Consider the following 24,310-nt stretch of genomic DNA (forward strand, 5'->3'; position numbering starts at 1 on the left):
GGGTAGGGGGAGAATGGCTGTTTCCCTTTGTTTTGAGGGCAGCATGTATCTCCATCTATGCAGCTGCAGCTTGTCACATAATGGTGAGAAATATCTTTCTACAATTAAGAAAGATGGAGGTCTTATTTGTGAGTGGTGCTATCTCAGAATGGTTCTTTGGGCCAAATGAGTAGACACCTTTGCAGAAAGATGCTGATAAAAAAACAAGCAGGTGGCTAAAATGGTCCTGTGTCACACGCACATATGTAACAGGAAATGGCAAGAGTTGCTTCCTAGTTTCAGTGTGAAATATTGCAACATTTCTGGTCCTGGGTGCTTCCTCCTCTTGGGCGGCAGCACTCTCAGCAACAGCCCCACATGCGCAGGGAGTGCAGGAGGCATCACTAGGATTTTGCTCAGTTTTTGGACATACACAAGCTTTGTACGAGGTACAGCATCTGGCTTGTTGGTGCAGTTCTAAAAGCCACAAAATGGGTGCTAGCAGTTTCTCACCTCTTTAAATTCAGAAGGTGACAGGCTTTTGGCTGCAGGGCAGCAGTGTCACCACCTCTGCACACACTACTGATGGCGTATGCAAGAAGGGTGGGGGTGGGGCATCTGGAACAATAGTTAAGCAGGAAGAGGGATCCAGGAAGCACTTCCTCTTGCAGCTCAACTCATTGGTAGCTGGAAGCTGGCCTTGATCTGTAACAATCAGATCAGCAGAACACCAGCTTTAACGCCCTGTGACCTCAGCCATACAAGGAAGGTTAATGTTTTTTTTTACAGGCAGAATTCTCTGGCTCGCTCTTGACTTGGTTTTAAGCTCCCCCCCTTTAAACCATGTAGAACTCAAGGCTCTCAAAAAGTCCCTTAGGTTCTAACCTAGAATGCAGGCCAGTCTCTGACCAAAGGCTACACTAGAGAGGAGGCTGTACTTTTTCAAAGTGCAGATGGGGACAATCCCATTTTAAAAGTTCCTGTGACAACAGCATCTTGCATGCAAGTTTAGCCATCTTGAGATGCAATGAAAATATGTTACAATTTTCTTCCATTAAGGAATGGTAAGAAGACACCGCTGTTCGGCTTCACCGAACAGAAAGATCAGTGCTGCTTTTATGGCTGTGGTTATAGTCCACCCCACTATTGCTGATTGTGCAAAGCTACCTATACAGCAGCCAGTTGCCCTTTGTCACATTTGCAACAGGGATGGGGAACTTGTGATTCGCTCCTGTTGTTGGGCTCCCATCAGCCCCAGCCAGCACAGCCAATGGTTAAGGATAATGGGAGTTGTAGTTCAACATTTGGGAGGATACATACAGGTTTCCCATTCCTGTTCTACAGCTTTCTACCAATTAAACCTATTATTACCCTAATTTGCAGTGGATGGCAACACTGCTCTAGTAATTGCTATCTAGTCAGCAGTTCTTCAGTAAGAGCATACCTTTGCTATATATGCATAAACATCTCCCTGGAAATCACATTTCCCACAAGGGGAATGAAGTTGCTTTTAACAACCCTGCCTCCTAAGCACCCTTTTCACTACTAGCTAAGAAGTTATATTGTTCAGTGCCTCCCCCCCCCCCCACCCTCATGGAAGTAGCTTGCAGCGTGTCTTCTCTTCAGATTGGTCAAGATTTTGAAGACTTAATGAAGAAGCCATGATCCCTTCAAGAGAAGAGGTAGGTAGGGCTGAGTTTTGCACCAAAGAAACTCAAATTCAGAGTCCAGAAAGCTGGATTGTGAACACTCTTGTAGTGTATTGCCCAAATCAATGTGCGTTTAACACCTCCAGCTGTAATTTATGCCACTTTTAGGCATCAGAGGTAGCTTTAAATTCACTGGATGTCCTGAAATTCTCTTAGTATCCCTCTGCCTTAAGAAATATCACCAAGCATTGCCCAGCCATTTTACACCTATCCTTGCACCCTTCATGTGTGCACCCAATACCAAATTCTAAAGCTTTTCTGTGTTTGCATGGAATCAAAGCACATAACATACAATCCTACTAGCAATTTTGCAAGCTACTGGCAATTTTCATCCAGCAGTTTAAACACACTTTAATTCTCCTCCCAAAGTACTAGTTTGGCCCACAAAGCTGCTTTTATACATGTGCTTAGGATGGTTGCAAAGTTGTGTTTATTTTAGCAGGGCCTGGCCTGGCTTGGTAGCTCAAGGTACAGGTGTGCAAAAGAGAAATGTCAGTGGAATGTACCAGCCTCCCAAAGGCTGAAAATGGAAGCCGGGAGGAGGGAAAAGGAGCTGGGAGAGGAAGAAAGCAGAAAGAGGAGCCAGGAGCAAACAAAGGAAAAATACCTTCCACTATGTTGTTCCCGCCTTCCTCCAGTGGTGATACCACTTAACAGTTATCTATATTCATCCCAAGATTAAGAGACAAATAGCAGCTGCTTGAAAAGTAAATTATAATTTCCAGCTGTTATATCTCCAAGCAATATCACCCTGCCCCATGCTATCTACATGTTGTGGGGAGGTTTGAAGCATGTTTGATCACATATAGGCTGTCTAGGTGAGAGCTGCCACCCTTGGTATTCAGGGTCCCAGCTGAAAGGAACAGCCTGTGACCATTCAACAAGCTTCCTTCCCTGCGTCAGACTTTCCCTCCATGCAAGGGGACAACCACAGGGCAAGCACACAGCCTCACTCTCACCGCACATGGTTACTTGCATGGAGCTAAAACCTCAAGCCCTGTTGCTGAGGCTACCATGGTACTCATTAAGGATAACAGTGGTTCTGCAGGTTATGTATTAGCCTGCTCTGCTTACGAAAGGCTAGGATTGTTTACCTCTTTGACGCCGTAAGTCCTCCAAGAGTTCAGTTTACATATAGTTTCCAGGAAGGGTTCAATATCAGGGCTTAGCTTCAACAGAAGTGTTGTGCGGCTTTAAGACACTGGTTAGAAGTAAGCGCTAATAAGCATGCCTTGAGAAAGCATTGCAAACTGTACAGTCCCAAAAGGAAAATGTTGTGATTTCCTTCCCAAACATGCAGATGAGCACCAAAGGGCCCTCCTAGCAGAAATACAAATTAAAACCTTAAATACAATTGCATCAAAAAGTTTTATGAATGGTCACAACTGGACAGGTAATAAGAAAGGAATTAGTTTATGTTTAATAAAATGCACAAACATTATTACATTGTCAGTCCTGCCACTAGGCAGGCTAGTACCAATATGCAAGGGAGGGGAAGAATTTTGCACAGAATCTTGCCAGTGGCCTCTTTTTTGCTTGATGCAGAGTGAGACCTTCAACACCACTTTATATAATGGAAAAGAGCTTAACACAAGGGGGGTATCCAAGACAGCACCCCTGGGATGTGCTCCAGCAGCTGACACACAACTAATACAGTGTTGATGTGCACACTATTGACTCAGAATATCCTTAAATTTTAAAGCCAGAGTCCCATGTCTTGGTTAGCAGTACTTGGAATAGCTTCGGGGAGTATAAATGGACAGAATATATTGCCTGTAAGGGTATGGGATCAGGGCACCAACTCTGGCTAGGCCAGTAATCAGCCTATTAGGAAGCTGGTCCCACCCCCACCCCCCCAAGATACTTAGCATAGTGCAAATGAAACAACAGAACTGGTTTGCCAGATGCTTAAGATACTAACATGCTGCATTGTTTCAGAACCAAAACTGCTCCTGCTTGCAAGGTGAGAGTGTGTCCCACGCAAATGAGCAGCCAGCATGTCTAACCGTGTGCCACCACACAGCCAATCTGCTACTAGGTCCTGAAAACTGACCAGGTTTTGGTATGGCTAGCAGAACTCTCTCAAAAGATGCACACACAAAAGTTGAGCCCAGTTTGAAAATAATCAAAAAGTTAGCTCCAGGGCCAGGGCCCCCCACAATGGCCAAGACGACTTGCAGTGCCATGCGTTGAACGGCAGGACAAGGCACTGCACAGTGTCTACCCGGGCAGCAGCCCCCCTCAATTAGCAACAGGCTCCTCCTTTGTACTTGGAACAGGCTTCTTCAGGAAGTGCATCACGGCTTGCACCACTTTGTCGGGGGAGATGTTGTACACAGGGTGCGTAGGCCGCTGTTGGAGGGAAGGAAACAAACAGGAATTAAAGGTGAAACTCTGTCTACTCTCACCAGTTTCATAGCAAGAGAAGCCAAGTCTGTCAACGTAGGTAAGTTGATGAAAGCAAGTTATTTAAGGATATATTTCATGGCACTATGTATGGAGCTACAGGAGTCTGAAGCCCAGCATCCTGACCACTGAAAGAAGTTTTTATCAGCTCCGCTGTAGCTTTTGAGAGTTTACTAGACGTTATCCACATATTTTCAACTTTGAAGGGGTCATTATCCTTGAGCAGTTGCCAAGGCCTCAGCACCAACCCCGGGCTCCTTCCCATTCTGCCACCATTTGCTTGCCAGCCTCTCAAGTGGGCAAGCAGCAACACCAGCAAGGAACCACAAAAACCCTGGCTCCCTGCCCTCCCCTCTAGCTGGAGGTAAGGCTTGTTCCTTATCACTGCCTGCCTACCAGCTGTTGCAGTGACACAACAAAGGAAAGGGGTGGTTCCACAGAAAGGGCATCTTGCCAAGGCCCGCCTCCCAAACCTGGAGCTGGCCTTGTTCAAGCCTCTCTGAGGAGACATTCACTGCATCATCATCATCATAGCAGCACTGGGGCAATCTCACAAGAAAATGCTTCTAAAATATGCTAAAGTGGGATGGGATCTAGGATATACAATTGATTCAGAAGATTGGAAAAAGTTTTTTTGGGAAAACATAAATTTTATGGTCTGCAATTCAATAAGAGAGAATTATATGAAGATGTACCACAGATGGTATACGGCAGCAGACAGACTAGCAAAAATGAATAGATTGATTATTAATAAATGTTGGAGATGCAATAAGATGAAGGGCACTCTATACCATATGTGGCGGACAAGTTCAGAGATCAAAAAATTCTGGGAAATTATCCATGAAGAAATTAAAAAACTAATAAAGGTTTCATATAGCAAAAGGGCAGAAGCATACTTATTAGGAATTTTGAGTAAGGATATCCCCAAAGATAAAATTAACATATTCCTATACGCAACAACAGCAGCGAGAATGTTGGTGGCCAGTTACTGGAAAGGAAATAACATCCCAACAAAAAGGGAATGGTTAAGTAAACTATGTGAATATCTGGAGTTAGCAAAATTGAAGGATATAATAAGGCATAAATCTAAAACTATGGTACAGAAGCAATGGGAATGCTTAAAGGAATATTTACACAAACAGGGAACTAACACGAAAGTTTGGTTGTGCTTAGACTAACCTTGTGAAGAATACAGAGAATACAAAGATTAGATAGACTATGAAAGAACTTAAGGAAAGGAAGTGACTGAAGAACAGATGTAAAGGTGAATTAGATAACCAAGAGACGTGTGGTGAATGCAGTGGAAGTATTTTATAATATTTTAACTAGGATTTATATATTGTAGTGTTTGAAGTATGAATTTGGAATTATTTCTCTTCATTATATTTTTTTTGTTTGTTTCTTTTATTTTTCATCTTCTTTTCTAGTCTGCATTCTGGAAAATTGTGTAGATAAATGTTTTTATGTACAGTTATGTATTGTTCCTATTTCTATTTTTCTTTTGCGTTTTTTTTTTGGGTAACATTTAATAAAAATTAATAAAAAGAAAAAAAGAGAAAATGCTTCTCTTCGAAATGTTCCCAGTGTAAGAGGGACATTTCCCCATGAGAGGAATAAGGAATGCACAATGAGAAGCAAAGTTCATAGTTCAAGGCTGTAATCATACTTGACGCATACCACACAGCAGGAGAATCTGGCTTGGGATGGAGGATCATAGAAGAGAACGGGAAGGCTATGCCTGTTGAAAGCTCACAGACCAAAGGAAATCATATCTGGAGCTCACACTGCCTACGCAGAAAGACAAGAGCCTCAGCAAGCACCCCTCTTTCATTATACTTCCTATTCTGCCTTATACACATTGCTCTCTATCCCAAACCTCACTCCTTCCTCCTAACCTGTCAAGCCCTGTTATCTCAAACGCTGTGAAATTAAGCATCCATAGCCACCATGTGACTTGCAACAACAACAAACTATTTGGTGTGGCAAGTGCGCTACTCACATCCACCACACACACACACACACACACACACACACACACACACACACAGTAAAACCATTTCTGCTCCTGCCTGATTATTTTTTATTTATTTATTTATTTATTATTATTATTATTATTATTATTATTATTATTATTATTATTATTATTATTATTTATTGAATTTATATACAGCCCTATACCCGGAGGGCTCAGGGTGGTTCACAGTCTAACCGCTGTGTGGTATCCTTTTCTGCCTTTGGCTATGGAGCAGGGGCTGTCACAGAGGGGGAAGGTTTATGCCAAATTTCTGGCACACTTTCCTGATGAGAAGAGTTAAAATATAAAGAAAACACCAAATTTGAGATGTTTCTACCCTAATCTTTAAGAGGCAGGCCTATGAAGATGCAGAGGCAACAGGATCTTGAGGCCTGTTGGCTGTGGAATATCACCACCTGCCTTCCTCAGTAGCAGGGGCAGCCCTGTCCAAAGACCTTTTTAACATGGCTGTGAAAAGGGAAGGGAGGTGATTCAGAGTCCCTGCCCTATCTCACTAGCCAGAGTGTCTGAAAGCAGCCAATGAAGGCTGCCATTACCAGTGCACAGTGAGATGGCAAAAAAGTGAATGAAATCAATTCACTGCTGTAACACACATACTGAATTTTCACTAGTGTCTCCAGGATTATAAGTTGCAGACAGGATTTACTTGCAGCCGAATGGTATCCTCAAAAGCACTAGCTTACTTTCTACCTATTCAAAAGTATGTGAATGGAAATTCTGTTATGAACTAACTTGTTCTGCACCACTTGGACTAAGATGCAGATCAGAACATAGTTATCCTTTGGATTCTGCAGTTCTCCCAGTTTTGTTATGCATGTCTCTGCTTAAATAGCAATATAAAAGCATTTGTGTTTTAGGAGAAAATTGTTCAAAGGCGTGCATTTTGAGAGAAAATATGGTCAGAAATAACAAATTTTGTGGCAATTTCCATATTTAAACACGTAGATAAATGCAATTTTCATTAGATTTCCTTTAAAAAAAAAAGATGAAATATGGGAAATGAGATAGAACAGACTTGGAATGGATCGGAGCGGCACCTTCCTGGTCTGTGTCACTTTCACTTGGGTTCATTCCTAATACACAAAACACACGCACAGCCACATCCTGGCATAGCTTACCAGGCGGTTCTCTGGCACTCCTAGCACTACTTCATGGAGAAGGTCCCCGCTGCCAAAATGCTGTGCTATCGACAGCCCACTGAGGCAATAGCAGGTATGGTAAAAATCCCGGAACCTGGCGGTAGAAACATACACAAGGCTGAGGTGAGTGAGAAACTGGAAGCCCAACTGTTCCACTTAGCCACCCTCTGGGGCACCCATTTGCTTCAGTGCAGGGTACCCAAAGCCCCAAGTTGGGTGCCAGATTAGTTTCCCGTAGTCGTCTTCTTTGTGATATTCTTTCATCTTATAGTACAGTGGTACCTTGGTTCCCAAACGGCTTGGCTCCCAAACAAATCGGCTCCCAAACGCCACAAACACGGAAGTAAGTGTTCTGGCTTGTGAACTTTTTTGGGAAGCCGAACGTCCGTTTCAGCTGCTGGCATTGTTTCCGGGGCCAATCAGCCAATCAGAGCCGCGCCTTGGTTTGCGAACGTTTTGGAAGTTGAAAGGACTTCCTTGAGTTTGGGAACCAAGGTACCACTGTACTTCTGTTGTTTAAAAAACTGCTTGTAAATTTAATCCCAGTCATGGGTATTCCTGCTGTATGCTTGAGCCACAAGTTGAAATTTTCTCAGTTAGGGTGACCAACACTCACTTGCCCGGCTTGTCCAAGAGGCCCCCTGCAGGGCACTGGCAGCATAGTAGGATGTACTCTTGAAGCGCTTCCTGGTCAAACATCCAGTGTGTCATACTGAGGGCAGAGTCACCTAAAAGGAACAAAAACCCCAGTAAGAGGCTAACACTTCCACTGGGGAAAGAGCAGGCCAACAGGAAGACACCAAATGGAAGACTGCACTCCCTCCCTTTTTCCGCTTTGCAAGGGCGGAGCTATGGCCACCCACTTCCTGGCCTTGTCCTCACAGAAGCCTTCCATTTTTGCTATCGGGCAGTCATTTCCTTGTTCCTTAATCTAATGGGAGAAAGCAAGTGTTCTCAGAGGACAGCAAGCAGATAACAAGCAGCAGCTTGTGGAGGGGATGGGACAAGGAAAGGTGGAAGGGAAGCACACAAGGAGCATGTGCTGGCAGAGTTCATCTGAGGCAGTTAACCTAATAATAGAAATTCGTTGCATCCTGCGAATAGAACTCTGTGTGTTGAAACTGTCTCCTACATCGGTGCAAAATGGTTCATCTGGCTAGTATTCCAGCTCTGAGGTCTGACAGAAGAAGGTTGCAGAGTGTGCTTTCATTTTGCTTTTAAAAGCAACATAACCCCTGCTCCCTGCTATTGTCACTTTTAAACCGTTGCCAACTCCTACAGTGTTAGCGCAACAGGGATATTTAGGTACATGCTGGGCTGGTATGCCAAAGGAACCGGTAACCCTGCACAGATATGCTTATAAACAAACCATCATGCCCCACATCGCTTCAGACTGGTCCTCTGACACTGGCCACATCCAGAGATTTCAGGAAGTTTTAAAATCACAGAGCATCAAGCTAGCACTGTATGTTCAATAAGCGAGGAAAGCGTTGGAGATTTCCTTGTATGTATGGATGCTGTGACTATACTGCTTAGTAACTAACCACAGCCCTATTTTTCCATAGATGAGTAGGTCCTTTTAAAATTAAATTATACCCTGATACATCTGTAAGCAGAGAGTTCTGTGGAGCAACTGTGCATTATAATATATATATTATATTATATATTATGTGTTATGTGTTGTTATGTGTTATATATCTTACCTATTATATTGCCCTCTTGCATCTAGTGGAGAGAGAGGCAAGAAAGGAGGGCATCCACCCCTTTTGCTCATAAATCACCCTCCCAGGAACCCCCCTCCCCCAAAAAACCCACCCCAGTTTAGGATGATGGTTGTGCATTAAAGTGCAGTTATTGCTTGGGTCCCTTTTGCCTCTCAGAGTGCAACTGTCACATCAGCTGCCCATCAGCTTCACAAAATCTCTGCAAGGGCAGCAGTTAAGTGAAGGGGAGTTGGAAAGTTTGGCTGTGAAGGTGTGGGGAGGTAAGCATGGAAAAAGCAGGTGAATGAGGGACATTTGGGGGGGAGTGGAGGGCAAGTACTGAGGAAGAATGGCACTGGCACTCTTTGACACAATGACAGTTTTCATGGGTCCCCCAACAGCTTTGTTATTTTCAGCCCTATGACATGTTGATGCCGGTTCTACTGTAACATTGAAAGGGAGATTTTTTTTTTAGTTTCCACAAGGACAGAGAATACAAATGCTGCAGTGGATCACATCTTGTGTCCTTGTGTCTTTAGCTCACGCTAGGCTCCTCAAACGAAACACTCCACATCTAACAGTTTGGGGGTGAGAGGAAGCAAGTGAGAGGGGCAGCATACCTGGGGAATGGTGGACAAGCCTGCAGTGCTCAGACTCACCTTTGGCATGCAGGGCTCGATGTAAGAGAGGCAGCAAGCCAGCCTGCCAGAATGAGTAGCAGCCATCTACCAGCTTGTTACAACGGCCCTGAAACCCTCCTTCAAAACGCATCTGGCGGCTTGTAACCCAGTGCTAGCAGGAAGAGAAAGCAAACATCACTATTGCTCAGTGCAGCCACAGGACCTGCTACACCCAGCGGATATATCAGTGGAGGGAGCCACAGACAACTGCAGTCCCCTAGCACAGTCTGAGGGCACACACCCGTCCCCCTGTCCCCTTCATGCTTCATGTGTTTCCTGCAGCAAAATCTAACATGCCCAGGTTGCCACGGAAAATATGAAGGGGTTTTCAATAATTAAACTAAACGAGGAAACAAGCAACCAAGCAAACCAATAAAACTGGGAATGAGAAATTACTGCACGTTGGTGAACATCAAGAGATCATGTTTCTATCATATAAATGGCCCTGAGATCCTGCCATTTCAGGTTTGAATCAAATTATTTCTTTATTTCCCGGTGCTGCACGTATGCACGGTTACATGCCAGCTAATCATGCATCACTGGGGGATGCCCGTATTTAAAGACAGTTACAGACAAAATGGGGTTTCACGATATTATGAAATAATGTTAGAAATGGTACATGTTTCCTTTTAATCAATTAATACAGCGCTCAAGGGAATGATTATGAATATGTGCTGTGAATGTACCGACAGGCACTTTTAGGGAGAGCATAAGAATGGAAGGGGCAGGGCAAAGGGGGAATCCCAATCCCAGATACTGGAATCCAGTGGGATCCTATGTTTTGGCATTGTGATGGCTATGACAGTGCCTTCTGCACTGATAAGGCTCCATTTAGAGTGCCTCTTCCACAAAGGAAAAGGGTTCCTTCATTTGTAGAAGAGGCGGCAAGGGATTTTCACTGGTTACTCTGTGCCACCCGCAGTTCTGCTCTGAAGGGTCCCCTGACGCTCTGGAGCAGCTTTACGGGGAATGCTAAAATTCACTTCTCCACCCATGAACAGTGGTCTGCTCATGGGAGCTCTGGATATGAGCCATAGTGAATGTTGAAACAGCAGCACAGAGAGAATTAGAACCAGGCTGGCAAATGGTTACTTACCAATAAGCTTTTCAGATTCAAGACATGCTCACTTTTCAGAATGACCAGTGCTGCCAGTCCACAGAAAGTGTACCCTCCGTGGGCCTCCATGCCAGGGACACCACCGATCCCACCCTCCCAGTTCTGACATCTAATGCAAAACACAAAAACAGGAAGAAAAAAAACACAGGATATGTTTTGTTGTCCACAATACAACAATTATCTTCCTGCTTGTTCTCTAGACTCCTGCTGCTGGGCAGGTAACCACACTTAAACTTGGCAACCAAAGAAGCACTGGGTGTCCAAGGCCAAACAAGAGCTAAGTGTTTTCCTACCTTGCTATCCAGTCCGCTGTCCCTTCAAAGAGAGTTGGTGTGATGATGTTGGTAAGCGAAGCCACTGATGCAGCACAATACGCACTCCTGAGATTTAAATATGAGACTATTTAACTTCTACACATGGATGAAGAATGATGCAAGCCGAGCTACTGATGTCAGGGAGACACCAGTCATATTAAACTGCACAATCCACCCAGCCATGACCGTAGAAATGTCACAAAGAGAGTACTTGGAAGTTAAGTCATTGTATACTCCAGACTTGGTTTTAATATCTGAGCAACCCTGAGAAGGCATTTGCTCAATGAACTCAATCAGCTTGTTGGTGAGGGTGGGAGGAGAGGGAGGGAGGGAGAGAAAGAGGGAGAGAGAGAGACCATGTTTTGTTTGTTTTAAAATAAAATTACTCTGGATGAGGCTATTAGAATGGAAGGTACACCAGGAGCTAAATTCAGAAGAGTTTACCCCAGTGCATCCATTTCTTTCCTTCCTTGATGCACCAAGGGACTGGTATCCTAGATTTATATTAGTAGCCAAGGAAAGATACTGAGCGGATTTCAATATTGTTAATTAAGACAGAAAAAGCCTTGCTCACAACATTATTCATTGAAATCCCAGGGGAAGAAAAATAAAGTTTACATTCTTCCCTGAAAGAAGAGCCAGAGCTTCATTTAAAATGGTTTGTCACAGCAAGCCACTGTACAAGCTGAAAAAGATTTTCATCTTCAGCTTTAGAATCTGCTGCACCAAAACAAACTCTGGCCATGTCTGCCATTCTTTCCACATGCAAGCACTTCTCTTGAACTGCAGCCAAGGACTGCCTTTTCCTGCCCCCTAGAGGGGCAAGCCAGGAATATTTAACATCACTTACAGCTGAAAGAAGCAAATAATGGCTCCCATAATCTTCCTAACATTAGAAGCCAGGATCTTATTCCTCCACTGAAGTTTAGCTACACTATTACAAAACAGGATTAATGCTTGCTGTGCTAAGACAAAACTCTCTACGAACACCATTGCTACAAAACTTTCATCAGAACCCAAAGCTGCTGCTGAGCATCACATGAAATACTTGAAACATTTCCAACACACCTGACATCCACCTCTCCCCCTATGTGCATGATGAAGGAGCCATCAGGCTGCTTCAGGGAATACAAGTAGTCCAGAAGCTTCTCTCTGAAATAACAATAGAGAACATTTATCCCTATTAAGAGGGGGGGGGAACAACTGAGATGCTGGAAGAGCCAACCCACATGAATGAAAATGCGCTTCAGGATCATCTAGACCAGGGGTTTTCAGTGCTTTGCTGGCTGAGGAACCCCTCCAACATGTCATGATGTCCTATGGCAACCCAGCCCCCTCTCCCTACCAAGAAGAGCCCCCCGCCAATTTTCCCTCCATAAAAGCAGGTTCCACAACTTCTTCTGACTTTGTCCCCACCACGGTGTTTTCATGTTAAGGTAAAACCTGCTACTCCATTGCCCTGCTGTACAAGCCTAAATAACAGAAATACATCATCTCACACAACCTGCATGTTTGGACCCACAGCTCCCAGAGAGAGACTGATTTTGACCATTTCACCACTGGTGTCACATGATGCACTATGGGACTAGATCAGGCTGCGTGTGACTTGTGGTCACTCCCACTCTTTTGAGTGGGGACGCCTGGCTGGTGCAGGATGGGAAAGTGATGTGTGCCTGAGGTGTACGTTGGAATGCCTAGCGATGAAAGTGGACTCCAAAGGTTCTGCAGAACCCTGGTTAAAAACATGAACCTGGACTAACCACCTAGATTCATTTTTTCTAAATATGGAGCTAACCCTTCTCTAGCCCTGGAGTGCAAGAGAGGCCTGAGCGCCAAGAAGAGCTTTGCTCTCCTTGATTCAAAGCAAAGGAAGCTACCGACAAGTGGACAGGAGGCAGTGTGGTGGATGTAGACACCAAGCAGCACATTGTGGCAAAGGCAGTGTTGGAAAAGGGCCACCAGCCCAGCTTGCCAGCTAACCTTTCTTCTTCAGCAAGTAGGAAGGCTGAAGAGGGGGACTGTGCTGGCAGACATTGCTCAAGAATGCTTCAGGCTTCACCTAATATCTTGGATCTGAGGGGGTCCCTCCTACAATTTTACCTGTTGATAACACTGTATGCCTCTTCAGTCCCAATAATGCAGAGAGCATTGACAGCTGCATACGTTGGAGCAAGATGTGGGTACTGGTTTGGTCCCCCTCCAAAGCCTCCGCTGGGGCTCTGACAGCGGCTCAGGAACTGGCACACACTAGGCACAGAGGAAAGACCAAAGGCAAGCTTAGTTTGTATAAGCAAGAAGCATTTAAACACAAAACAAGCAGCACAGGGCCTTCCCGGGCTAAGAAATAAGGACCGCAGCTCTTATACTAGCAGCAGTGTTTGACACTGCGCCAGTGGCACTACAGTCCATTGCCTCATTGCGCAGAAGGAAGGGGGAAATTGAAGTGAATGTACAACTCGGACACTAAATGAATTGGGTTGGATCTGGAGAAGCTGGACTCCAGACAAATAATGAGGCTCTTGCACTTCCCTTGGCAGCCATGTCCACATACATCCCCCAACACACCAGAAGTTGCTCCCAATATTCACAAGTGGGATGAGGTACAGGAGAACTGCAGCGGGAGAGGAAAATATCAGCAGAAAGCGAGGAAGGCCTTGCACTTGCACAAAGGACCCCCTGGACTCTATGGAAGGTTCTCTCTCACCAGAGCCATCTAGCTGAATCTCAACAGCAGAACAAGCATTCTCCTCCGCTTTTGCCATGCTATTCCATTGTTTGTTATTGTTTTAATCCCAATATACACAAAGGTCTGTTGCAGGCGCCCTTTCCCAGGCTCTCCCCCTGATCTATTTTGGGACAGAAGCTGCGTACATGGAAGGTCTTTGCGATCAAAGAAGGGTTTGTCTCTTCCCACCCTTAAAATATTGATTTGGGGCATCATTTTAATGACCTCCTGTAATTTACATTTTACTTATTAAGAAACAAGAAACACTGAGAACAACCCCCCCCAACAAGTCTTTTAATTTAAGATCAATGTACACACAATATATGTGTATATGGAAATGTTTACAATGCAACTGCAGTAGTCACACATTGAAATGCAACACATCCAGCCCCAGACCGGGGGGGGGGGGGAGGGGGCAGGCCACACAAAGTGCAAATCTACTCATCTACAACAAATCTTGTTGTAGGTGGCAACAACACTGCAAAGCAGCATCCAGAGTGCCTTCTGGACATGCTGGTTAAAGGAACGAAACTCCTTTCCCTAATAGTTATATTTCGCAGCAACAGTAGCTCCCGGATACAGATCTGAACTTTTGAAACACCAATCAGGATAATTTAATGTATAACCAAGTTATACAGAACACATTGTATGTTCCTAAAGTAACAAAGCGACTTGAAATCTGTAAAGGGTGTTAAAAAGTATTACAAATATTACAATTTCCCCCAAAATTTTCACAAAAACAAGGTTCTTTTCGACATTTCCCAAAATTCTGCAACTCAAATTCTGCTCAAACCAATTCCTCCTGGGTGAAAGCAACTCAAGCTTACTAATTTTCCCTCTTTCTCCTTACAAATTGCAAAACTTCTCTTCTTTGAAAAACAATTTGCAACCCATACTTCTTTCAAATGCAAAAAAACCTTCTCTCTCCTAACTACCACAACCCTTTCTGCAGACACAGATTTTCAAACCCTGCAGGGAATGGGTTTCTTTCTCCTAGTGGCTGAAGCTGATCTCTTACCACCACCATCTTTGCTGATCACAAGATGCACCAAAAGCTTCTACTTGAGGAAAAAGCTATTGAGAGGTCATTGTTGGAGCAAAGACAATGCACTGTTGTATTTCAGAAAATGCTCTTATGCATCATGCAGGGACATTGGGAGGTTAGCCCAGAGAGGCACACACTGTGCAAAGATAAGGAAAACTTCTGGAAGTTAATTTCTCCTATAATTTATAAGTCAAAGTTGAGCAGAAAGTTTTTCAGATTATACTTAGTCCTTATTTCTCTAAATTTTGAGTTCTGAATTTACCTCCAAATGTCTAGAAAGGCAACTTTGCTAAATAGCTTGCTAACAAAAGAGAAACTCTGAAAACACATAATTCAAAGCTCTGCCAAAGATCATCTTTGGTTTCTGAGACATCAACAGAAGCCGCCTGCATAATTTCTGAGCTTCTCAACAACGACTCACAGCAGTTATGTAATGACAATGCTCGGAATAAATGGCAAAGTGTTTTGCAGGAACGAAAGTGAAATATAAAACAAATCTTACTCTGAAGTTACAGATTCTGGGATGGGTTCCTCAAGGAGTTCAAGGCTGTGCAAGATCCAGTAGCACAACCATGGGCGGCTGGCATCTAGACACTTGGAAGAGAAAACGACAGCTGTTAAAATCCATGACTGACACAGCTGCATTTGTTACACCCCAACAAAAGGAGGGCAAAGAAGGCGAATCAGAACTGGAAAGTAAGAGGTTTAGAAGGATAAAGGACACCAATTTATGAAGGGAATTTACATACCTCTTTAAGAATAGCTTCATTATTCGCACAATCCCAAGCTAACATGAGAACCTCTTTTCATTTATCACCAAATGGACAGAGCAAAAGACACGGGTAACAAATATTTAGCTTTCTACAACTGAAGTGGCTCCTAGATAATGGATTTAGCAAGGTCAATGGGAACACAGCCAGTGTTTCCATGGCCTACAAAAGTGCCCCTCAGTGAGACAGGAAAAGGAAGTCCCCTGATACCTCAGATTCCAGAGAAAAGTTAAAGAAACCTCAGCTGTAGAAAAAGCAAGGAGGATAATGAGCCATAATCATGTTAACCCACCATCAAATATTTTTCCGCTAACAGAATATAAGCAGGAAGGAAACAGTACAAACTCCCTCAGCCAGAAGGGATTACCTCATAGGCATCTGTCAGTTGTCTCAGCCCTCTCTTCAGGTAGTGGAAGTGTTTCTCTCGCTGCAAAACAAACCTGAAGGATAGACCAAAAGATATACAAATGATCAAAGAGTCATAAAGCCACATAAGTGCTCTACAGCCATGTGTGTGTTTGTTTAACCCTCCTTTAAAACCATCCAGGATAGTGGGCATCTCATCTGAAGTCCATATGGTAATAGTGCAGAGAGAGACAGGAGGGAAACAGTGCAGATGGGATTGACAGAGGAAGTATTCTTAAGTTATTCCTAGAAGAATGATACCTGTAGAGCAAAGGCCCCCAGGAGGAGCTGAGAAAGATGGGAGCAGGGAGAACATGCAAGACATTTAAGCAAAGATGAGAAGAGAGAGGAAGCCACTGTTCACAATTTTATAAACCTGTGATCATGTCCCTCCTGAGACATCTTTTTCAAAATTAAAGGCAAAACTAGAAGTGACATCATTCACACAACAGCAATTGTGTGTGTTTTTATTTATTTTTTATTAGGTAAACAGCAGGAGCAAGGAGCCAATTTGGACCGGGCCCCTGGCAAGGGGATCAGACCCCTGCATCTGCTGTGGGTAGGGTTGCCATATGTCTGGAAAACTTTTTTGTCATATGCCAAAAAAAGCTCAACTTTGGGCAAAACTAAAAAAAAGTTCAACAACTCTTCTGTCTGGATTTTGAAATATGTGTGTATTGGAAGAAAAGCTCCCATTTGTGCCAGTCGAGGCTTTCCTTCCAATGCTAACCAGCAGGCATGGGGGCTAGCTCAGCACTATCCATTTTGTGATGGAAAGACCAGAACCATCTAAAGTATTGTAAACATGAGTATACCACAACTCTATATAAAGGCATTGCTTGAATCCTAAGAGAAAGGAAGGCAGTTCACAGGAAAGTCACCCAGTACTTCCTCACTATTGCAGCTACCTGCACACATACCCCATTCCCCAAAAGCCTCTCCAGAAAGTTGAGGGCCCTCCTGAGCAATGTGGGATGGGGTATATAAATCAGCAGTCAAACAAGAATACAGAGCATGTGGAGGAAAGATTGCATGGATACAATAACTTACTGCGTGTCATGGTGATTTGTCTTATAAGCATCAAAGACCTCTTGGACTATATCTTCTACTTTTGTCTGCAACAAGTTAAAGGGACAAAGAAGAGGTACAATAACTTTGGGTGGGGAGGATACAGAGAACACTATATGCTAGCATTTACTATTACTATTATTATTAAAATAATTTCTACACCACTTTTTTCAAAGGTCTCAAAGCAATTTACTATGTAAATTAACATGCGAGACAAAACATTATAAAATATCAAAATAAAACATTAGAGATGGACACATTTAATGCAGCATATGTAACAGAAAAGCAAAATATTTTCTTAAACATAAAAACATGACAGGTAAAAAATCAGAATGCAAGAACCCCTCTGCACTCAGAAGACAGCACTATTGAGAAAGAACCATCACAGCACAAATGGAGCAATATGGCATGGCATGCCAAGAAGAAAAGTGTCTACGGCAGCTATGAGAAATTGTTAAAAGGGTGTCAGAGTTCAAGAGGGCTGCTGCTGTTCCAGTTTAAAAACAACAACACAGAGGCTCGTAAAAGAAGTGGATGGTAACAAATAACAAGCTATAGCTCCTTTAGTATATCACATTACACAACTGCTGCCCATGAGGAAAGGCCACAGATGAAAGGCAGAATGTCCCACGTTCAATCCCTGGCATCTGCTAGTCCAAAATTAAGATAGGCAGCACTGAGATAGATGGGTCAGTGGTTTGACCTGGTCTAAGGTAACTTCCTATGTGCCTGTGGTTCAGTGATGCAGCACCCAATCAAAAAGGCTCTTCTGCTCCCAGGACATCCCACCCATGTAGCACTGTACAGTATGCACAACCCAGGCTGATCCTTGGGGGGGGGGGGGGAGAGTTGACCACAAGCACTTTCCAAGAATCACTGAGGGTTTTAGCACCCGTAAGAGCACATAGCTAGAATCAAGACACATAATGAAGCCCTCCACCCATCTCCTCAGTGAAACGTACCATCAAACAGAATGCATGGGAGCAAAATCAATAGTTGGTATGATAGGAAACATTAGACTAGATCACATACAGTGGTGCCCCGCAAGACGAATGCCTCGCAAGACAAAAAACTCGCTAGACGAAAGGGTTTTCCGTTTTTGCGTTGCTTCGCTAGACAAATTTCCCTATGGGCTTGCTTCGCAAGATGAAAACGTCTTGCGCTTTTTTTTTAAAGCCACTTGAAGAGGCGCAGTTGCGACGGACCGTGCTTCGCAAGACGAAAAACATCGCAAGACGAAAAGACTCGCGGAACGAATTCTTTTCGTCTTGCGAGGCACCACTGTATATATTTAGGCAGCAGAGGACACAACACTTGCAAAATCTTGTTGTGAGGCACTCCATTTGGATAGAACGGAGTCATTTTTAGCACATTCTTCCATCTATATATGTATGGAGAAAGAGAGAGTAACTGGCAACAGTGAGTGGAGGGCGTTTCGCCATGGAATGAGAAACTTGCAGGCTAATAACTTACTGCTGCCATGCTAATATATATTAAGCTAAGCTCTGGCTTAGTTTTCCCGCCACCTTTGCCATAACTGTCTGCCAACACAGTGACATCATGAATTGATATATTATTTGTGAGACACCACCACTTCAGTAAGGAGCATCTTAAAGGTGATGGGACTTTCTGCTGACAAGGCAAGGACTTGTTCCACCTGCCTTGCCCCACCCTCCAACCCTCAGAGCCCTAAAAGCCTTCAGAACGCAGTTGCTGCCACGGGCATGATGTGTATGCGTCTTCTGATGAACTGAGTGGAAGTCTGAGTCATGGGGATAGAGAAAGAGTGTGTGTGAATTCCACAGTGCTTAGTTTTGTTTTTGGTTGTTAGTTTGTTAATGTTCACATTGAGTTGTGGATTGTGAGTGCTGCAATGCTTTGTGAATCTTATAATATAACTTTTCTTGTGGTTGTGCTGTTTAGCCTATTTTTTAAGTCGCTTTGTTAATAGTGTTTCATACAAGGTGGTTGTTTTACTAATGATTTGTTAAATTATTTTGTATGATTTATGTTGTAATTGGGATGTTTTACTATGCTATTACAGTGGTACCTCAGTTTTCGAATGTAATCTATTCCAGAAGACTGTTCGAGTTCTGAAACGTTCGAAAACCGAGGATGCAACAGCTGACAGCTAGGCCTCAGGATCTTGCACTCAGCAGAAGCCACATGGCATGTTCGACTTCTGAGGCGTGTTCGGAAACCGAAGCAATTACTTCAAGGTTTATGGCATTCGTAAACCGAAATGTTCGTCAACGGAGACGTTCAAAAACCGAGGTACCACTGTATTTGTAAGCCGCTTTGTGATTTGTATGAGTGAAAAGAGGCATAGAAATATAATAAATGAATTGCTTAATGAAAGACGGACAATGGGGAAGAAGTGCAAGAAGGAGAGAAGCATGGCAGCAGGGTATTTAAACACAACCACAGGGTTCCAGATTTCTCCCTCTTCTCTTAAGAGGCTGCTGCTCCTCCAGCTCCCAACAAAAGAAAGGGAACTGCTATGAAGCATGCATGGGGGAGTGGAAGTCATTGGAAACCAGGCTCACTGAGAGAGGCAGAGGGGAAATAGCAAGGGGAGACAGAGAAGAAGAAGCTCAACACATCATAAGGTTGGGTGTAATAGGTGAGGAAAGGTTCTAGGAACTAGGAGTTGCAGAATCAGTGCAAGGTGTGTGCATGAACGCGCTTAGTTTTAATAATTTGCCTATAGCATCAAAGCAGCCAGGCTAAGCTGAAGCCAGCACTAAATGCTCAGCAACAGAACAGGGAAATCTGTGAGGTCTCTGACCAGCTCATGCTGTATTCCTACTCAATGGCTACATGAACAAAGAAATCCACATTGGCATTCACACCCTTATTCCACAGCTCACCTTAATTGGGGCCACAAAGCCTCAATTGACACTTTCCTGCTCTTTTGCCCTGGTATCTAATGTTTTCTCACTGTCTCAGATTTGAAAAGTGCTGCCTTCTCCATTAAAGGTCAGATTCTAGGGAGAGATAATGAGCAGCAATCACCCCTCAGGGATGTCTCAGGCCTCCAGCAAGGAAGAAAGTCCAACTAGTAATCATGTTTACTGGATGACTGTAATTTCAGCTGCTTTGGTCTGAACAGTGGAAAGCGGCAAGTGCAACTAAAATCAGAAGCAGGCCACAAAATCCCAGACTACATCCACACAATACGTTTAAAGCAAATGACATCTCCGCAAAGAATCCTGAGAACTCTGATTTACCTTTCATGGAGCTACAATTCACAGCACTTTTAACTACAGTTCACAGGATTATTTGGAGGAACTCATGTGCCTTAAATGTATGGTCTGAATGCAGCCTAGTATAGCACATCACATGCATTCAGTTTCTAATACAAATAACTATTTTGCCAACCACATATGCTTTGACTTTAGCAAATTTCTTTCCAGAACCTTAGGAAAGGCAGTTGGCTTCCCCTCAATTTCAGAGCTTCTCTCAAGGATTGAGTACTATTTGGAAGGGAAGGGGTCAAATGAACTAAGCAACTGAGTAACTTTACATAAGTTCCTTTTGCTCAGCTTTGCAGCTATAGAAACCATGACCATCAAGAAAAAGATGGTCAAACACTATCGGTTAAGCAAGATTTATAAATAATCATAATTTGTTCATTGTCCCGCCAGCTGAACTTCAAAGAATGAAGTATTTCCATGACTAACAGGACTTAATTAAAACCAGTAGAAGGATAATTTAAGTCCTATAAACTCTAGGATAGTCATTTCCATGATTTAACTGGAAATGATTTACTGCTTAATTCTTTTACACAACCAAGCAAAGCAAAGGAAAATCATAACTATTAGTGCTCTACTCAGCTGTGTCTATTCAACACTACTTATCCATTTATGCTCTGATTTTACACAAGTAAGTTTGTTAAATCTCTGTCTTCTATAGCCTGTCTTCCTGAGCCAAAGAGCTCAATTCTTATGAAGGGGCATACCTGGCCACGCCCATCCAACTTTTGCACAATTAAAAAACCAGTGGTATTATGTCAGAAATATGAATGACAGGCTTTAGCCTAATGAAGTTAACAGAACAAGTGGTTTGAGACTTGCAGCTTTGGAATACTTTTAATTGTCCTGTCTACCAGTGGACTTGGTGAATATTGTGAACTGAATACTACATAAAATATATGCAACAAGGTGGTGTACAACATGAGAACATAAAAATCTACTGGATTACTACCATTTTGCCATCTATATTTCTGAGGGAAAGTATATGCAGGTCTTACCACACAATCACCATAGGAAGCAGGTCTAGCAATACCTATCACATTTTCCACTTAGAAATATGGGTCACCTTACACAAAGTCAGATGACTGTCCAACCAGAATTGAAGAACAGTCAGCCCAAGGGCAGGTAGAGGTCTTTCCTCTCACTGATTAATTCCAGAAACTGAGAAGAACTTGTATATGTCATGGATATGCCCTACTAACTAAAGCTCAACCCCCTTTATCCCCTCCTGGTCAATAATTAAGATGTCTTCCACAGAGAACAAAAGGGATATAATCACTGAAATACAGAGACCTTTCAGCAGGTAACTTGAATGCTTAAAATATATCAGTAAATTGCTCCGCACGTTTTACTAACACAACAAAATTGTGATGTGATTGAAAGGACGCCTTTGATTGATTCCACAGGGGTAGCCATGTTTGTTTGTTGGTGAATCAGTTATGTCTGTTGCTTGCCCTTTCTTAAACACAGTTCCTCAATACAATACCACAGCAGCAACATACATACAACAAAACTGCTGAGTGTTCCACTATATATTGAGAAAGATGTAGCCTTACATTTAGTACAGTGTTTAAAAAACACACGCACCATATTATATGATGGAGGACCTGGGGCTAGCATGCTTTGAACTGTTATCCTATGGAGCCTTGTAACTTGCTGATCACCAAAAAGTCCTTTTCTCAGAGTCCTGATAGTTTATTGCAGCCCTTCTGCCCCCAACCTCTGAATTCCAAGCCTATGTCCTTGCTCCTCCGTGAGTTCAAGCCTTTTATCTCTTCACCTCTTGTTGTTCATGAGCACTCAAAACATGTACATCAGGATGATGCCTTCCCATTATCTGCTGTTTTAGAAGCATCATCCTCCACAGTATGACATTGACTTTTCAAAGGTCACGTAGTTCCAAGGCTACCTTCCCCCTGAACATTGCAAACAATGCTCCGTAATCAAACCTGAAGCCAGGCGGGTCAGGAACTGCTTACCATGCAAATTTCAAACAGGTTTTATAAAGGCATAAAGTTACTAAGCATCACAGTAATTAGGCACTGGCAGGAATAAATGCTTAATCACTAAGGCTTATAATATTGATATTGTATAAAATACCCACTTCTCTTTTCCTCAAAAATACTTATGCCTGAATTGTTAAAGGAATAGATAGAAAAGCTTGGGAAGAACTAACATTCTAGCCCTTTTATCTCCAAAGATGTTAAAGCTTTGCCTGGTTCCAAATGTATCAGTCCTCACAACTTTTTTGTTTAAGGTTATGGAAGCAATGTCCTCCTACACAGCTTGGTGTTCCAGTACTTAAATTTAGAAATTCAGTGTTCTTCACTACCGATGAATTTCTAAATTTAAGTACTGGAACACCAAACTGTGTAGGAGGACACATCATTGTCACTGTGCACCTCTCAATTCAGTCTCTGACCTTATGTAGGAAAGAAGAAGAAGAAGAAGAAGAAGAAGAAGAAGAAGAAGAAGAAGAAGAGTTTGGATTTGATATCCCGCCTTTCACTCCCCTTCAGGAGTCTCAAAGCGGCTAACATTCTCCTTTCCCTTCCTCCCCCACAACAAACACTCTGTGAGGTGAGTGGGGCTGAGAGACTTCAAAGAAGTGTGACTGGCCCAAGGTCACCCAGCAGCTGCATGTGGAGGAGCGGAGACACGAACCCGGTTCCCCAGATTACGAGCCTACTGCTCTTAACCACTACACCACACTGGCTCACAAAGGGATTCTAGTTGTGATTACTTGATCTGTCTGCACGATTGGGGAACCTGATAAAAGTGTCCATGACAGAACTGGGTAAGAAGGGTGGTGAGAGACAGCAGCTAGTGGAAAGGGAACTGGTGTGGGATGCAACCCCTTATCATTTGAACCCAGCACTCTTTATAACCATTGTTACCTTGCTTGTGTTTTTTTAAAAATAGGCACAGTAATATATTTTTCTAAGACCACTTCTGTTAGCATACAAATAGGCAGACTTGAAAGTTGCAGGGATACAGTAAGATCTGGATATGAATAGGATGTGTGCCTATAACCAGAAATAGGTGTGAGCTGGAAGTGGGGAAGTTTGGCTGATGGAGAGATGGGGAAGCACCACTATTAAAACCACTCTGAATCTCCATTTGTCCCAATCTACAGATTCCCCAAAGGTAGGGCGAGTTTTGAAGTGGCGTCGAAATTCACAAACTGCGAGGAACACCAGCAGCACACCCACGTTTTTCTCCTGTTTCCCCACAGTTACTCTCTAACAAGGTTTCAAAGAACGAAAGAGGAGGTGCAAAGCGGTTCTCCAACGTGTGCAGACAAGGAACTCCATCGTGTGTGATGAGAAGCAGACAATAATGAATTAGCTTCCATGGGCAATGGACTACCTGAAATGGACTTAAGGCGGCACATGGAGAAGTAGAGGCTAAACCGAATCCAACAAGATAATATACCTCAAAAAAGCCCCACCCCGCAACCCTAGAGATTCTCACTGTGCTGAACACAATGGATCTACAGGGCGGCCACCGGGGCACCGTTCTCTCTCCGCCCGTGCAGAGAAACAGACCGGACCCCTGAAGCCGCACGTCCGCGAAGTGCACCCTGGGAGTTGTAGTCCCTCTCCCTGGAAAGAGGGGGCGGCTCCCAGCCCCACCTGCTCGGCTGAAGTGAGGGTCCGAACTCCGTCGTCCTCCAGCCTCTCCCGGCCCGCTTCCGTGCCGCCCCGCCGGTAGCGTCTCCTGTCGGCGGCGGGCTGGGTAGAAGCGGCGGCCGCCATGATCCCACAGAGCCGCTCAGCCCGCGCGACTGAGGCTGGCAGCCCGAGAGGCAGTGTGCTCAAGCCCGGCTACGGCGGCTCGCTGAAGGCAAGAAAGGTCCGAGCGCGCTGCTCTAGTACTATATACTGTAGCAGCTTCGCCCAAACGCGCTGGGAAGCGCCGGCGGCAGCGTCGGTAACTCACTGCCGCCCCCACGTGGCGC

The 24,310-nt window shown here is 43.8% G+C and overlaps 1 protein-coding gene across 1 annotated transcript; it reads right to left on the reverse strand.

Moving 5' to 3' along the window:
* Positions 1 to 3,085: 3,085 nt before the first annotated feature.
* On the reverse strand, positions 3,086 to 24,253 carry LOC310689668 (protein farnesyltransferase subunit beta-like). The gene is made up of 12 exons (XM_083467514.1): positions 23,985 to 24,253; positions 17,078 to 17,142; positions 15,990 to 16,062; positions 15,355 to 15,446; positions 13,183 to 13,329; positions 12,151 to 12,234; positions 11,062 to 11,148; positions 10,748 to 10,877; positions 9,631 to 9,763; positions 7,885 to 7,996; positions 7,248 to 7,362; positions 3,086 to 4,040 (listed from the first exon to the last, which is right to left on the reverse strand). Exons 1-12 carry the CDS (start codon positions 24,105 to 24,107, stop codon positions 3,930 to 3,932), a joined length of 1,272 nt encoding a protein of 423 aa, XP_083323640.1. The 5' UTR covers positions 24,108 to 24,253; the 3' UTR covers positions 3,086 to 3,929.
* Between the last annotated feature and the right edge of the window lie 57 nt (positions 24,254 to 24,310).

The sequence above is a fragment of the Podarcis liolepis genome (assembly GCF_965112155.1).
Source record: "Podarcis liolepis genome assembly, chromosome: 1".
Taxonomy (NCBI): domain Eukaryota; kingdom Metazoa; phylum Chordata; class Lepidosauria; order Squamata; family Lacertidae; genus Podarcis; species Podarcis liolepis.